Source organism: Panthera tigris, chromosome C1 (genome assembly GCF_018350195.1).
Source record: "Panthera tigris isolate Pti1 chromosome C1, P.tigris_Pti1_mat1.1, whole genome shotgun sequence".
NCBI lineage: Eukaryota > Metazoa > Chordata > Mammalia > Carnivora > Felidae > Panthera > Panthera tigris.
The window spans coordinates 84,023,082-84,041,142 of record NC_056667.1 but is presented as its reverse complement, the minus strand read 5'-3'; the positions used below and the strand labels follow the sequence as shown (position 1 = coordinate 84,041,142).

General features: G+C 39.3%; 1 protein-coding gene across 1 annotated transcript in view; it reads right to left on the bottom strand.

Annotated features, from left to right (window-relative positions):
- The window catches only part of PLPPR4 (phospholipid phosphatase related 4), a 39,966-nt gene extending 25,994 nt beyond the window's left edge, over positions 1-13,972 (bottom strand). Inside the window, exon 1 of the mRNA XM_042997980.1 lies at positions 13,116-13,972. Coding sequence (XP_042853914.1) covers positions 13,116-13,337 — 222 coding nt within the window. The 5' untranslated portion in view covers positions 13,338-13,972. The remainder of the gene's footprint in view (positions 1-13,115) is intronic.
- Between the last annotated feature and the right edge of the window lie 4,089 nt (positions 13,973-18,061).

Sequence of the window (18,061 nt, the reverse complement as noted above, 5' to 3'; positions counted from 1 at the left end):
AGATCTTGTCATGTGGCTAATACAATAAAAGAAAAATCCCCATGTTAAAAGATCCTTGCCTACCTCTACCACAGAACATGCTCCTACTGCAAATTTCTAGCATTCTAATGATTTTTTTAAACATTAAAGAGCACAAGAAAATTAAACTAAGTCCTTCAACTAGCAACCACAGTTAATAGGGAAGAGCAACCAGACCCCATATATATGTTAGGTTTAATGGGAAAACTCTGTCTTATGTCTTTACATCCAAATATAAATTACATCTTTATAGCTCTAAAAGCACTAATTACAATCATTCAGTGATCAATTAGTAAAGTTTAAAATAATAATACATGTCTGTTTCATTACCTGAATATTGATTCAGCATTAGGCTTGGGGCAGTAAGCTTTGTAATCACCGATTTTAACCTTAGGTTTGGAAGATTTGTTCCCCTTACATAATTAGACAGTGAAGTATGTGCATTGTCTTGGAAAGCATTTTGTCTTTCAAACCAAATTAGACTAAGACCTGAGGCTGGAGACCTGTATTTCAATTGTTAAAAGTAATTGCTTTTAAATCTTTCTACAGTTGTAATTTCTTTTCCCTTAGAACATATACCTGACTTTTAGAAATATGGAAACAAGTAGCAATTTAATGCTACTAATATTTTCCAGGTACCATTTAAAGTAGTTTAAATTTCTGAACTCATGCAATCTTCACAAAACCTGTTAGGCACTATTACTGACCCCACCATACAGATGAGAGAACTGAGGCACAGATTACAAGACTTGTGCAAGATTATACAGCTGTTAGGTAGATTATAAACTCAAGAAACATAGCACCTTAGTTCATGTTTGCAACCGAGTTATACCCACTGCCTTTTGCTAAAACTACCACCTCTGACCTTTGCCTTCACAAAGATGTTTAGAAATTAAAAAAAATACATTAATATAAAGTACATCTTATCTTTATATACTATGGATGCCACCTTACAATTTCTGCTGGGAATTGTGCATGTATTTTTTGATGTCTCCTTGAAAAATTAAAATCTTAATATACTTACATTAAATGACATTTTCACTATTACTTACTTATTTTATTCATATAGAAAAGCATACCTATTTTCACCTGAACAGTCTTACAAAGGAAGTACATAGTACATTTAGGGTCCAATAAATACTTCCTAATATGAAACAACACAGGGTAAAAGAAAAATATATAAATATTGTCATGCAATAATGTCAGGGAAATGAAATGTAACTAAAAATGACACACTTGAGATATGGAATAATAAAACCAAAATTCTGATTTTGAGATCTAAATTGACATACAATTTTACTGACATACAATTTTATGTTATATACATAGACATTATTGAATTAGAGATATCAGTATTTTGAAAAAAATTTTTAGTTGCTTACTAATTGAGGTATCAATTTATCATTAAACCATTTTATTTAAGCACTATAAAAGTTTATATTTTCTATTATGTAATAATTATTTGATCTATTTAACAAACATTTATTGAGTGTATACTATGTGCTTGATATGTTTTATTTGATGTATCAATTATCCAGCAAAGGGATTTCCAATCTATTTTTTTAGATTCGAACTTAACAATGTCTCATGAGACTCTCTCTCCTTCAAGCTTGTCTCTTACATACTTAGATGCATACTTAGTTGCACATTATGAGTCAACCTTCAAGATTAAAGATTTTCCAAAGCTGCTAAAGATTTTATTTAATGTACCTGTGAAAGACACCAATGAATATAAAAGAAATACTGAGGTGTTTTGTTAATGTGAGACAGAACACTGATAAGTTTTATCTCCCAACATTCTAAGGCTGTGATTAAATTAAATGTAATTGTATCATGTGCTTCTTTTTAGATGCATCGAAAGTCAAATACACTGTAACATGGGACACAAGTACATCTGACAAAGAGGCACATTTTATTACTAAACTTGGAAATGAATTAATCTAATTACTGCTGATTGCTTGACCAACACGAAAACCTAGGAAGGTAAGTGGTTTGCACCAAAAGTCAAAAAGCAAATGAGATCATTTGTGTGTGTGTGTGTGTGTGTGTGTGTGTACAGGTTTGTGTGCCCTTTTGCAGACTTATAGAGTTTCACCTGATAACCATGCACAGATCTTTTGAAGGTGGCCCAGGAGGATGGAAATGTCTCTGAGCTGGAGGGATCTTGAAGCAGTGTTGTGGCTAATGACATTTTTAAGCAACCTCCCCACCCATTTTGAGAAGTAGCCATCCATTAGAGATTTGTTTAACCCTACTCATATGCCAAGATTTGAGCAGCCTCTGATTATGGCAACCCAGCCATCTGGGATGTGTAGCTAAGCAGCCCTATCATGCTGTTGCCTCACTGCCCAAACTCAGTCTCTGCCCCTCTGTTATGCTTAACAGCCTCTGCTTAGATTAGAAATTGCTGTCCTTACTATGATTTTTCATGTGGCCTGGAAAATGAAGAAAGAACACAGAAAAGAATGTGAGACTGCAGCACAGCTCGCTAAGGTATTTGTGCTTGTTGGGGTCATCTCCTATTACCCATCTTTCCTCTCCTCTGCTGTGTTGACCTCTGCAATCTTAAAGTGAAAGGGTGGTGGTGGAGAAAGGGACACAGCCTGTTGAGTCAGGTGGGCTGGGGGTTTTGGAATGAGTACTCTGTAGTCTTATAGCCCCACAGAGCGGGCATCTTCTGGGAGGTGCTGCCCTGCGTCCTTCTTAGACATGTTGGAACACATATTTGAGCAATAAAGTCTTAGCAATTTCTTCCCTGTTTCAAACTAGACCTAAAGGACCATTAGCCTTCCAAATCAGCCAGAGAAGCCTGAGGCCAAGGCTAAGATCAAAGCTGAGGCTCCGTACAAGTCTCTATTTCTCTATCTCCATTAATTAAGTTGACAGACTTCTTGACCAATGTAACATTAATACAGCACAAATTTATTAAGAGCCTATTATCTGCTTCTTGCTATTTCTATTGCTCTAGATGGTGGAGTTAAAAAAAATGAAAAACATTATCTTAATTATCTCCTGGTTTAACTATCTAAAGTGTCACTAGAACCAATATTGTCCATGAGACTTAAACATCATTGAATCTAGCATCAGTGAATAAATTTTTTTCCTACATGTATGAAATTCAACTGAAGGCTAGACACCTAATGAGAACCTAGGGTGGAAAAGCTTCAAATGTTTGTCTCTCTAGTATACATTACCCAGTAGGTAACTACTTATCTTTCTATGTTTTCCTGAGAACCCCAAATCTTTACAGTTGGAAGCTTTTTATATTTGAAGCATGCAAATCTCAGTTGCTACAATACAAGTGTCTCTAGATCATTGTACAGGAGGCAAAACACTTATTAATACTTTAAGGCATACCCAACTGTCTCAATAAAAATTCCAATGAATTTCACCCTAATAGTCTAAATGAGGTCACTTATTTCCAAAGATTGGATTATCCTTTGATTCATCTTTTCTTGTAGGACATGATTTTTTTTAAATTTCATAGATGGCCTAATTGAAACATGGGAAGATGTATAATTTGCACCTGATAGCTGCTGCTGAGTTCATATATGGTACCATAGAATTCTGAAAAGTCAAGAATGGCAGGGTCTCAGAGAGTGTGGACTGACCAACATCCTTAGAGAAAGGACTTGCAATAGAGTGTTAAACTAGTATATAGAAGTTGTTCAATAAATGTGGATTTTCTTCCACTGACAAGGTTAAGTAAGGGTAATCAAAGCAAATGCTTTCCATTTTGTGTGTGTATGTGTTGTGTGTGTGTGTGTGTGTGTGTGTGTGCCTCTATCAATAAAAATGAGTGTGCAATCCAATAAGCACATGTTTTATGTATTTATGCATTGAAACAAATTATTACTGTATGCACATTATAAAATACACCAAAATATGTGGTATGAAAAATCAGAAAAATAAACTCCTTCCAAGGAATCTAGTAATGTCTGAAGCTACATAGAAAGTTTACTTTAGATAAGATGATGAGTCGATAGGTGTTGGCAAATGGGAAAGAGAAAGCTCATTTACTAAGCATTCCATTTCCATTAGAAATTGTTAGCCATATTATATAATTTGTACATAACCAAACAGTCACAAAAACTAACATGTCCACAGTATTTTCACCATTTTACAAAGGTGGAAACTGAGGCTTGGAGGAAGTGAATTACTGGCCCAATCTTTGCTAGCATGGGTACCTTATGTAACTAAAAGTGTTTTCTCTGAAAATTAAAACAATGAATTCTTTGTTTAAATATCACCTCTCCTTGAAGTCTCAAATCTTAAAAAATCCATAGGTATGCCTTAGATCACAAAATGAGTATAATTAAGAGATGAGGACTCATAGACCTTGGAGACTGATTTAATCCTTCCCTGTTCAATAATCCATGAGACAGGGCAACATATTTGATGCGACATTCATCAGCACTTACTTTACAAATAAAAATGTCTCCCCTAGCTGGAAAGAGAAAGTTAAAGATGAATTTATGTTCATATTAATGCTGTTTTATTCCATCTATTCAGTGAAAATTTATTGAAATTCTACTATGGCCTAGGAAGTATGCCAATAATGGTTCCATATTATTTCCCCTAATTTAACTAAAAGGCACATAACAAGCAATCAATAAATATTTATTAAATGAATAAATGTCATGAAGGTACAAACAGATTACACCCTGGTATTTCATTGTAGCTCCCCTTTTTGGAGAGTAGTTGTTCTAAGATCGGTCTCTTTGGATTCTGTGTATGTGGACCTGGTTTCTGAAGCATGATTAAGACTTTATAAAATGGCAGTTTTACTGCTAAGGCAATTGAACAGCCCAGGTTTTTGGTGAGGACATTATATCATAGACAACATATTCACACATAGTTCTGTTATTCCCACTCCCAAACAATAGTCTATTAAATAAACTGATACCTCATTTACCTTTTCCTTAAAATACACTGATTTTAATTACCTAGATTTCTTCTTCGCTTTATTCTATACCTAAGGGGTCTAATGTCAGTTCTAGAAAAATGTACAGAAGCCATCTTGTTACAGCAAATAAGAAAGCAATTATTCCCCTTTATGTTAATTAACATAAATTCTTTGTGATTTAAAAACAACGAAAGAGTAATGGACCTATAGGGCAATTGATTCAGTATCTAATTACTGATCAGGAAAAACACCTCCATCTTAACTGTGTCAGAATTAGCATCTTTATCCTTGGCTTCCACATTCCAAAACCCATGACCATGAGGAGATTATTCCATTGCATAGTTACCTGGAAGTACATTTCTCGGCTAGTTAATTCTAGAAGAAACCATAGAAAGCTAAGATGCTCATAATTAGACATTTCACACTTTATTTTTTCCAATGTTTATTGTTTATTTTTGAGAGAGAGAGAGAGAGAGAGAGACAGCATGAGCAGGTAAGGGACAGAGAGAGGGAGACACAGAATCTCAAGCAGGCTCCAGGCTCTGAGTTGTCAGCACACAGTCCGAGGCAGGACTCAAACTCATGAACCGTGATATTGTGACCTGATCTGAAGTCAGACATGTAACCGACTGAGCCACCCAGGCACCCCAGACATTTCACACTTTAAATACAAACTTTCTTTTCTTTTCTTGTGGCCAGCGTAGGAGAATAGGACTACTTGGGTTTCAGGCACATTCTTGGACCTTCTTGCGTCTCAGTTACTTAATTTGTAGAACAGAGTTAATATCTATTCCTCAATTGGATTTAAAGGATCAAATGAGACAATATATGTGAAAAATTACATTACGCTATAATAGAAAATTCAAAGTTGCTTTGTTATTGATGATATAGATTATATTCTTACTCTTCAATGTATCCTCTTTCCTTTTCTGTCTGTCAGAGACCTCATGTAAAGCAAGTAATTGTGAAATTATCAGTGGGGAGTTAGGCAATGAGAAGGAAAAATATCACTTCCAATCTTATGATCTATAGCTGTAACCATACTTTTATTTTTCTTAAATGTCCGTATTCTTTTCTTTTAAGTTTTATTTATTTGTTTTGAGAGAGACAGACAGCATAAGTGGAGGAGGGACAGAAAGAGAGAAAGAGGAAGAGAGAGACTCCCAAGCAGGCTCCACACCATCAGCACTGAACCCAATTCTGGGCTTGATCCTGTGGACTGTGAGATCATCACCTGAGCTAAAACCAAGAGTTGGATGTTTAACCAACTGAGCCACCCAGATGCCTCTAGCTATAAACGTGCTTCTCAAAGAGGCTAACAATTTGAAAAAGCAGAAGATCCATCATCCATAATGGCTTTAACATATTGATTATTGCAATGCAGTATCATGAAATGTGTGCCCTAGGTATTTAGGTACAACTTTCAAACAGCTAGCACAATTTGCTCACATGCAGAATTAGAATGACCTGTATTTTAAGTCTTATAATCCAGGGGGAAATTTTCTAATATGAGGAATTCTAGAAATAGTAATAATTAGGACTGAGCACTAGAACAGGAGTCAGGAGACTCACGTTCTATTCCTGACCTTACATTAACCGAAGCGTGTCTTTAGGTAACTCAGTTAACCTTTTCAAGCTGCAATTTTCTCCTCTGTGATAGAGGAATCAAACCAGATGTTCTTGGAGTGCATGATTATTAGACTTAATTCTGTAATACAACATTGCTTTAACTTTGTTTTTTAAAGAGAGGTTGCCTGAAAAAAAGCCTGTGCTGTGCATAATATTTGTAATACATTCCCAACATAAATAGTAACAACTATGCCTTAAATGCTTTTTATTAACAAGCCAGTTTAGACAACCCAAATGCCTAAAGGAGTCTCCATGATTTGCTCACAGATTGGATCTCCATTACCCTCACGTGCACTTCACTCCTACCGTCTATATTTTCTCCTAATCCCCCTTGGCCTGGCCTCTCTCTGTTTCTGTTCTCTTTTAGGGATCCCTTCTTCCAAAGAACTGCATACTCTCCTTTTCTAAGCTTTATTTCAGTTCCAACTCCTCCCTGTCACTCCATCCACAGCTGCTTGTACGGTCTCCACAGGAGACTCATGGATGTCCTCTGTGCCTTCCCAAAGGAAGCACCTTTATAGGTGGACAGATACTGTGTCATCTACACCTCCATGTCTGGATGAAATAACTTACTATGAGAAGGAGATAGCACTAACGGAGCCAAGTGTAGCAGATGAATAAAGAGAACAACTTTATTCTACAACTCAAAGGGAACCCCAACCAGACATCTTCCAAGTACCTGCCTTCAGACACCATGAAGCTAGCCCAGGCATCACAGAGCCCAGTATCCCCATCCCATTGCATTTTCACATTTAGCCTTCTCATGAGAGCAGGTGTGAGAGAGGGCGGTATGATGGCAATGTGAGAGTGAGATGGACCAGCACTCAAATCCTGGCTGCTTCACTTCACTGCTGTGTGTCTCCAGAAATATTTAGCTCTCTGAGCTACAGTTTGCTGATTTGAAAAATAGGGATAACAGGGGTGCCTGGGTGGCTCAGTCGGTTAGGTGTCTGACTCTTGATTTTGGCTCAGGTCATGATCTCACTGTTCATGAGTTCGAGACCCGTGCTGTGCTCTATGCTAACAACACAGCCTTTTTGGGGTTGTCTCTCTTCCTCTCTCTCTCTCTTTCTGCCCCTCCCCAACTCGCTCTTTCTTTCTCTGTCCAAATAAATAAACTTTAAAAAAATTAAAAATAGGGATAATAATACTTTCTTGGTACTACCTTAATACAATATTAATACTACCTTCTAGGGTACTTCTCAGTATTTTTTTAAATGTTTATTTATTTTTGAGAGAGAGAGCACAAGTGGGGGAGGGACAGAGAGAGAGCGAGACACAGAATCAGAAACAGGCTCTAGGCTCTGAGCTGTCAGCACACAGTCCGACGCAGGGCCTGAACCCAGGAACCATGAGATCATGACCTGAGCCAAAGTCGAACACTTAACCGACTGAGCCACCCAGGAACCCCTAGGGTAGTTGTCAGTATTAAAGGTATCATATGGACAGGGTCTGTCACATAAAGGAGGTTTGAAGTTGATTATTCTGTTTTATTACTATTATTATTATCATTATTTTCAATCTCCTTTGAGGTCTGTAGAAGCCAAATATTTTTTTTTCTTGTTAGAGAAAAGTAGGGCAAAGAACATTATGAGTGACTTGGCCATGGAGACACAGTAGGATGGCGTTGGTGCTTAGGAATAGCACAGATTTTCCTAATAGCAGGTTCTGCCTATTTCCAAATACTTGGTATTTGTGGGAATGTCCTCATTTAATCTCTCTAAAACTTAGGAATCTATTATGTTCTCCATTTCCTTCTTGTTTCTCATCAAAAGACTTTGCATGTTGTGACTCTAAAAGAGGAGGAACGATTTGTCAGCTCATCTCTGTTGGCAATGTTTGCAGTACTTTTTTGAGCAGACTCTCTCTCCATGCCATCTAGAAAAGGGAGAAACCTACAGCTACTATTTTGGTATGTGCAATGCACAAATGTGATTTTGTACTTCTTACGGATGCCAAAGTTATGTAGAAGAAAATAAGCTAGCTATATTTCTCAGCAAGGGGATCAAATGAGTTATATAATTTTCACATAGATCATGAGCTAGAACAGAAATCTTGTGAATTAAGGTTTGCTACAACTAAGAATCTGTGGACACTCTCCAGTGGGCAGGAAAAAAAAATCAGATTAATGTTTTGTCAGGGCACGAGAATATCTGCACATGGTGTTCAGACTGACCATGGTGTTCTGACTGATACAGGGTATCTGTGCTCAAACAAAGGCTTTTGGAACTTCTCCAGGTAGGACAGCCACTGAGAAACAATGGCTTTTACTCCTGAACACATTGTCTGGTTACCAGCCCTATAGTAATTAGCCTGCATTAACAAAATCCTGAAACATACCCATTGTTAAGTACAACATTCAAACTAGTGAAAACTATCCATACAATTTCAAGTTTGCAATGTTTAAAATATTCGAATATGTAAGGCTTCAGATACTATTACTTTATGCTTAATGGAGAGAGATGATATTTTCACTCCACCTATGTTTGTACATGACTATGTGTGTAGGTGTGTGTGTGTGTGTGTGTGTGTGTACAAAGAACAAGAATTTGAAACTATGTGTATCTGTAGCCCTATAAAAATATCTTTGCATGTTGGTTAAACACAGCTCTTCTATCTCCACAAAATAAACATTAGATTAATCATAAAAATGTATGTCATAAAACAGAACATTTAAATGAAAAGAATCTCTTTCCCATTTACTTATTAAGAAATATACCTTGTGGGCTTAGAAGTATTTGTCATTTGTTGCCATTACATGCTGAATGGATGTGAACCCATTTCTTTAAATAGGATGACTAATGAGAACAAAATGGTGAGTCTGAGCATAGGTACAGCCATTATGATGGCTTACATAAAGAAAATGCATTAGGCACACACTCAGATTTATCACATGTACTACTGGGTGATGAAGCCTGAAAGACCTTTCACTAATTCTAGGTATGCTGTGGCTGCAATTGTCATCGTAAGTGATACAACCACCAGTTGGAGAGTGCTTTGGAACTTTAAAGGTAAAGGAAACCTTTTCTTCAGTGGAACATTCTCTTTTAACCTGCTTTTCTGTTGAACCTGATAAGGCTTTGGATGTGCTTGTTTGAGAGTTCCTTTCAAGTTGAACAATGCCAAACCGAAGAAACAAACTTGTTCATAAAGTGAGGTATCCTGCTGGAAATCATCATGTGTTTTTAAAGTCATCATGTAATATTCATGTATTTAGTTACCGTCAACCATAAACTCCTTTATCAGCAGACAGTTGGCAGTATAAACCAAAGGTGTACAAAAAATTAATGCTCTCCAGTAATTTAATGTTTGCTTAACATTGAGTTTGGTGGTGATGTTAGAGGTTGAACACCTCAAGCCAGCACCCACGGGATAGAATCTCCATGCTCTGACACTCTGCACATAGTCTGCCAGGGTCTCCACCCTTTTCCCTGTTGTGGGGACACTAGCCACTAATTAGTGAGTCAGTGTGGGGAGTATACACCGTCCATCAACCCTTTGCACCTAGAGGCAGCCTGAGCTGGGAAAGTTGGTCTGTTATCAGGAAAAACTGTCATCTTTATCAACATGCCGTTACTTTAAACTACATGTTCCGATGTTTACTAGTGGGAGACCATAGGCCGTAACTTTACCTATGTGAATATTCTTTCAACATGTTGAGAGAGACAGGTGGTGCAGTGGTTAGGAGCACGTGTTTTGAATCAACACTCAGCTCTACCTTTGACCTTGCTTTTAAACCCTGGCAAGTTGTTGAATGTCCTGAGTTTCTGTTTCTTCTTCTCTGAAACAGACATAATAACGGCATCTTTCTTAATGAGAACCTTTAAAAATTGAATGAGATGGTGCACGTAAAGCATTTAGCTTTCTTTATTCTTAGTATCTATTAAGTGCTTCGTAAATGGTTGCCATCATCCTTGTACAAACTGTAAATAGCACTCAGTTAGTTACTCTCTCCATTCAGACAGGTCAATTTCAGGAATGCTCTGGAATCCAAACCAGCTCTGGAAATTGGCAAAGAGGTGGCTTAAATTTTTGTCTGAAGTAACAGAGAAAGGCTTGAAATAAGTGCTTTGGGCTGATCTGTGATGGAAGATTCACTCATGTTTCACTTTTCTATTTTAATTACTAAGGTCCTGGGAAACTATGTTGTAAAACAAAGTGTCATTATTCTAGAGCATTTTACTGACATATTAATTTGTGCTATTTATTCATCCTCCAAAGGAGATATAAAGCTCATTCTCACTGGTTTCAAAATGAGTCATTCCAAAGAAGCCTGGTAGGGCATCCTGTCAACCCCTTAAATAATTGGTGTACTAATGTCTTCTCCCATTTTCTAGAGGCTCTTTAGTGGTTCATCATGCATTGAAGTTTCAGGGAGATAATGTGCAATCCAATTTTGTGGCTCTCCCTTTGAAATCTGTTACCCCCAAGATGTAATGTCATTAATGCTCAGTCAAACTCCATGAGCAGTCTTCAAGTAATTGTTTTATAGCTTGCCTTGCTAAGGAATTTGTAGAGGGTATCTGAATAGGTCAAAGGGAATGTAATGATTTGGGGGCTATTTCCATTCATAGAAAAAAAGTAACAATTGTGAGATGTTTGTTCCTAGAGACAAACTTCATTTTCAGGTTTTGGTTTTTTGTTTGTTTGTTTTTTAGTAGGCTTCACACCTAATGTGGGGCCTGAACTCAGGACCCTGAGATCAAGAGTGATCTCTACCAACTGAGCCAGCCAGCTGTCCCAATAGACACATTTCAAATGCATTAGTGCACACACAGACTCTTTAAAGGCATATTCTTAATTCTCTGGTTTGCATCCTCTTTCAAAGAAGTATTTTCCTTGAAGCCATACAGCCGCAATCCGTATGTAGTCAGCTTGTAGCTGACCTCAGGTGTGCTCCATCCTGGAGGTAGAACCCAGAAATGAACTGATTTCTCCTAGAACACATAAGGGGTCCAGACGTGAATGAAAGTGCTTTAAACCACAGTGGATTAGCAATGCGACAAGTGGCCTGACATGATTTAGCTTAAAGTCAGTTATCCCATTTTCTATTTATTTTCCCTTTTCATCATGGAATCCTCTGCTGCCCACGTTTTTCTTGAGAAAACTCTCTGTTGTATTTCAACAAAATTGTCTAAACCATGGCCTCAAAATCCCTTGTGAAAGAGAAAGGGCAAAAATAAATGACTCAACTAATTACTTTAAATAAACAAGATATCTTTTTTCCCCCCTATGGATCATGGATGAAGGAGTCACCCATCATTTTTCTGACACTTATGCAAGTCACATACATCTTTCTGATAACTGAAACCGTTTTTAAAATTTAGGACACCCAAGACAAATTTGCAAATATACTGTTCTGTACAAGAAACAATCTGACAGTGTCCCTTCCCCCAAGTTTCAAGGCTGTGGCTGTCCCTCAATATAGATAAGACTCACAATCATCAAATACAGAGTCTACTGTCTGTACTTGGAAGTGCTAAACCTCCATATTTGGCTGAAAAGACAGCCAATGAAGGATTTTTTTAATTCAGCAACAGTCTTATAATTCTCTATGCAATCAGACTTCAATTACAGAACATACATTTGTGCCTAAAACCATCTAATTTCCCTAAACCTACCCAATGCATCTCTTTTTTTACCTATGACTTAATAAACCTCTTGTTTAAAAAATGTCTTCCTAATGCAATGGACCATCGTGCATGGAATCACTGTACCTGTCAATCTTTATAACCCTCCCATAAATTGTTTCTTTCTTAAATACTGCATTTGGGTAAGTTAGAGGTTCATTATCACTACAGCTCCATGTCAGTTGCTTATCTGTAATACTGCTCAGCACAGAAAAAGTGGACATGTACAAATCATGCAAAACCAGATGATGATTTTAAAAATACTACAGATATATACACACATATGTACATACATAATACATATATACACGTATATGTGTAATTTTTGTTAACCATGGAAAAGGGCCAATAGGTTGATGCCTAGGGATGCAGACCCAATTTTAGAAGCAGATGTGAGCACCATAGAAATCATAACAGGGGAACGTTTGTTTGTTTGTTTGTTTGTTTTTTAATAAAGCAATCAGTGATTCTAATGCTCTATAAACATCCCCAGACCTCATACATTCTGAGCATGGCTGTGTGCATTTGCATTCTTAGCAAAAGCTCACAGAGTTCTAGATACGTACTTGCAGACGCAAAACACACATCCCAAAATATCGGCATCATGGCCCCTGTGGGCCGCGGACGCTATGCACACAGGCGCTACAGGAGGGCCAGGGAACTAGCCCCACATTCACTCACACAGGTATCTCTTCCCTGCAGGCCACGTAGCAGCGACACCGCTAGTGATAATCACCCCTGGCTGGCAGACACTCACAGGGACACTCGGGGGAGCTCCGGAGAAACCTAGGGGAAGGGGGAGGGTCGGGCATTTTAGGGCAGCGGCGCGCACCCCGGCACAGTGTCCGCGCCTCCAGCACCGTCCAGGACCCGAATTCGCTCCGGAGCTGCCAGCGAGATCTGCATTACGCCAAGGCGATGCACCAACTCACCTCCACGAAATAGAAGCAGGGCAAGAGGGTCACGCTGTCCTTGATCACTTTGCCCTTTGGCCTCTCCTTCGCCGACATCCCGGCCGCCTGCCGGGGTCCGCGTCCTCCCCCGGGCGAGGTGTGCACCGCGCAGCCGAGGCGAACTGCCTTCTCCAGCCGCAAGCGCCCGGCGCCGCTGATGTCACATTCCCCGCGGGTACCGCTGGAGCCAGCGCGTTGCATGCAGCGCCCCCGCCTCTCCCCGCCCCTCTTTGCAGCAAGAGGCTCCCTAAACCGGCAGGTCTCCTTCCTCCCCTACTCTGGCCCTCGCTCCCGGGTTTTCTCCACCTAGAGACGTCCAGCTCCCTCCCACAAGCTGTTGCTGCAATGGCTTCCCCTCCCTGCCACCCTCCCTCTGCTCTCCACCGCCCTTGCGAGGCTTCGCGCTGTCAGAGCTTGACGTCAAGAATCGGAAAAGGGGGGACGCACCCCTGGATATTGCAGCAGAGAGGCTGAGGAGCTCAGACACCCACACCCGCCTGGAAAGCCCCCTGGGCCACTCGAGGAACGCTTAGTTAAGGATTGCTGGAGAGCAGAAGCCCAGCTCCTGCGCACTGGCCCACGGCATCAACACAGACCTCTACCTGCGTGAAATTAAAACTTGGATCCCATACTGAAAAGTAGGCCGTGGTGGAAACTTATTGAAGGCTGGCTGCTCTCAAGGAAGGACGGCACGGCCCCTTTTGAGGACTCTCTGCTTAGGAGATTCCCTGGCTCCCTGCAACAGCGACTCTTCCTGCTGATGAACACCATCACCTGTCTGGGGATGGTGAGGGTTCCCTGCAACGATGGGGCAGATGTGTGGGCATACCCATTGAGCCCAGAGGCCAGGACATGTTCTGACCTCAGCATCACACGTCCCCAACAAAGCCAGCATCACAGAGGCACCTCTTCAGACATCAACAATCTAAAATAAGTCCTTCACCTTGTTGGCAGTGTGCCTGGCTGGTCTCAATTTTGTGATGATTTTGACAACTTAGAAGGGTCAAGTAATACAGAGGGGGGAAACACACAGCAAATAAAAAACACTGTATTATGTAATAAGAAAGATAGCTCACTTCCATGATGATGTGCCTCTGGTCATTTCCAATATCTTATAAGTCTCTATTTGAAGCATCTGACCACCAATGCCAACATTCTCAGTCCAATTCCTATTATCTCATGACCTCATCTGAACAGTTACTTCTCAAATGTCCCCTCCAAATACCATCACATTGGGGGTGGGGGGGTAGGGTTTCAGCATAGGAATTTCGAGGGGACACAGATATTCAGTCTATAGCACACTCCAATAGATCTTTGACAGTGTGGAGACAGTCTGATTTTCTTTTTCTTTTTTTCATTTTCTTCTGTCGGGCTTGGGTTCCAGAGCCCCACTGTACAAAACTCCATTTCCACCTCCCTATGCACCACACTTCACTCGCAGAATCCCAGCCCAAACTAAACCCAATTACCTGCCCTCACCGGAACAACCAAAGGTGGGTAGAGAAGAACACACAGCCATGTGGTCTTGTCTCACATTAGACTGATGACCACAAACTTCAAACAGGCCCTAATATCCCACAATCCTAGTATTTTTCCATAGTCTGTTCACTTTCTACTCTCCGAGGAACAACTCACACCTTTTACTCTTTATTCAAATCTTGTCATTCTCAGCTCACAACTTAACTCATTTCACTCAGAAAGCAGAAGTAATCAGAAGACAGCTGTGTTATCTTCCGAAGCTGATGAATTGCCCCATCCCTCACTCTCCACAACTACAACCATCTTTTTCCTGGACTGGCACAACAGCCTCTTAACTGTTCTACCAGCTTCTACTCTTGCTAGCCCTATGTCCTACAAATCGTTTCCTTTACAGGAGCTGGAATGATCTTTTGAAAAGTAAATCCAATTGTGTCATTCTTCTGCCTAAACCCTCTAAGAACTCTCCATCACACCCAGGAGAAAAATCTAAATTCCTCACATTTTTCTTAAAGCCCTATCCAGGGGCCCTGCCTGATTCATGGACCTTACTGATGTTGCTTTATGCCTTAATGGTCTGACAGTCCCAGTCTAGCTTTGTACTCCCTCAGGGACTTTGCACTTCCTGTTTCTTCATCCAGGAATGCTCTTCTGTCAACACTGTGTGGCTTAACGTCTTACTTAATTCATACCTTTGCCCAAATTTAAACTCCTTAGGACTACTCACTCCACCTATATAGCACTAATCACCTCAGGCCTCCATTACTCTTTATCCTTACTCATTATGTTGTTTTTCTTCATAGGACTTACCACTATCTGATAGTTTAGCAAGTATTTATTCGTCAATTTTTATTGACTTTATCTCCCACTAGAGTGTAAGCTCTAAAAGATTAATATGTCCTGTCTGGTAACTGGAATTGTGCCTGGCAAATAACTGTTCAGTAAATATTTGTTGAAGGAATGCATGAACCAATTAAATTAAATGATGGAGGTGAGTGGGGGTTTGGTGAAAAGAAATAAACAATGCATATAAAACCATCTAACATGGTTTCATCCACATACTAAATGTTCAATAATTGTTAGTTGATCCTGTTTACCAGTCATCTTGCTATTAATCAGTGACTATACTTCTCATTACTACCAAAATTCTCCCGCGTGTGTTTTCTGTTTTCAACTTTCTTAGTACCTCAACAGAATTTGCAATTTGTGGTGGCGGTAAAAAATAAGTTGGAAGATTTTTTAATTTATCATCCTGGAAACTCAGCTCTTCTATATAAAGAGGAGGTGAAACAGAAGGCTAAAACGATAGCCCCTATTTTTATTAGCCAAGAACTGAAAGCGTGTGAGAAAATATCAGAGATGCATGCTGACCACACCTCAATAATTCAATAAATTATTGAAACATTAGGAAGGTACTTTCCTTCTCCTCTAGGTGGTCAGACCAGCTTGATCTGACCACATGGTATAGGATCAGGAAATGCTTCAGAATTCAAAGCCAATTCCTGTTGTAAATCTTTTATCCCTCCCTTGACCAGATGCTCTTTTCTTCTATCCCACTTCTTTTAAAATATTTTCTTTCCCCTCTAAAATCATTTCACAAAACAATCCAGCTACCTCATACAATCCCTCAAATACTAAACACAATAGTAATTTTACATTGAAGTAAGAGTGTGATGTATTTTTTTAAAATGTCTTTTACGTACTTTAACTTTTGATGTTGAAAACAATGCAATGAACAAGGCAAATTCTTTTATAGAATACTCTTGTAGAGAGGATTCAGAGATGGAAAACATTAAGTAGTAAAAGGTCGAACCAGAAGAAAATGAGATTTGGAGTCAGAGACCTGAGCTCAAGTCCAGGATTTATAGTTGAAGTCTGCTCTCAAGCAAGTCACTCCAAGTTTCAGTTTCCTAATACATAAAATGAGAGATGTGTTGGTGCCACCTGACAGCAGCACTTGGGAGCTCAAATGTGACAATATATGTGAGAGCACTTGGGATGTTATCAAACTGGTCCATCCATTCATCTGTCCATCCATTCAACCTACAAATATTGATTGACCCCTCCCCACCACTATGCAAGAGGCACTTTTCTTGCTGGATACCCACTGGATAAAATAATAGAATACGGTTCCTGCCCTCACAGAAACCAGAGTCTAATGCACGTGAAAAGGGAGAAGACACAGGATAACAAATTCGCCATAACAATAGAAAGCACTTACATGATGCTCACTACAGACAAGTCACTGTTAAAAATGCTTTGCACCTTTTACCTCATTTAAAGCTTACAACATCTTTAAGAACTGGATACCATTGTGTCATATTTTTCGGTTATAAGACCTGAGACTCAGAGAGGTTAGCTATTATATTTAAGGGCAATGACTGAAATTAGCTGAGTTTTTGAACCCAGGAGATTGCCCCAAGCTCTGTGATCTTAAGGGCCACACACTCTGCCTCTGGTAACAAGCATATAATTACCTCTTGTGATGTACACTACTGAAGAAACATTTAGGGTGTGGTTGTAATTACTATGGAGAAACTTCTTAAGTGTGGTGGCCAAGGAAGGCTTTGGGAAGAGTGGACCTTGGAGCCACTTCCAGCATTGAGGCTACTAGAGGTGGTCGGACCTCCAGCTACTAGAGGACAATCCTGAACTAAAGAATGCTGTATTCCACATTCACCATGTATGTCCGTATTTGGGCCAAGTGCAGAACTTGTGTGTTGAATGTTGCTAGTTGTAAGTCTTCATGATAATGGCGGCATTAAAAACAATTTAACATGCCTCACAGAACTTGAATATTTTTCATTGGAAATCCTATTTCAGTGCATTCAGATGAAAAACGGCACCCATTGAACATGCAGCGCTCTGACATTTCACAAGACAGAGTACTTCACGGCACAAATAACCTGGAAAAAAATATGCCTGAAAATGCATTTGACATGATTATTAAAACTGTCAGACTCCTGAGATAAGAAAGAAGTAGTTTTCCTATGTGTTGGTTTTGGGTGCTCACAGCCAAATACAAACTCTTTTTCAGCTCTTTGGCAAGTATTCATCCTTGGGATATTTGTCTGACATTTATCTTTAAGGTTGAAAAAAAGTATATTTTATTTAGTAATGTATTTCTCAGACACCAGCCCACTTCATAGCATTTTCAGGAGACAATGTAAGATATTATTTCATTTTTCTAAAAGAGAGAAGGTTAAAAGAACTGAATGTATGAAGGAGAAAAATAAGCAAAATGAGGAAAGTTCTGACAGATAGGAAAGTGATGTTCTAATTCTGGCCTCATCATTGATTGAAGAGAACATCTTACCTCAGGGACTTGGTTTCCTCACCTAAAAAGAGAGTCAGAATGGTAAAATGAACATCTAACAAACATCTTATTTGTCCAAGACCCATTGTTCCTTCTTGTGATAGTATCTTGAATTTTCATGAAGAACTGTCCA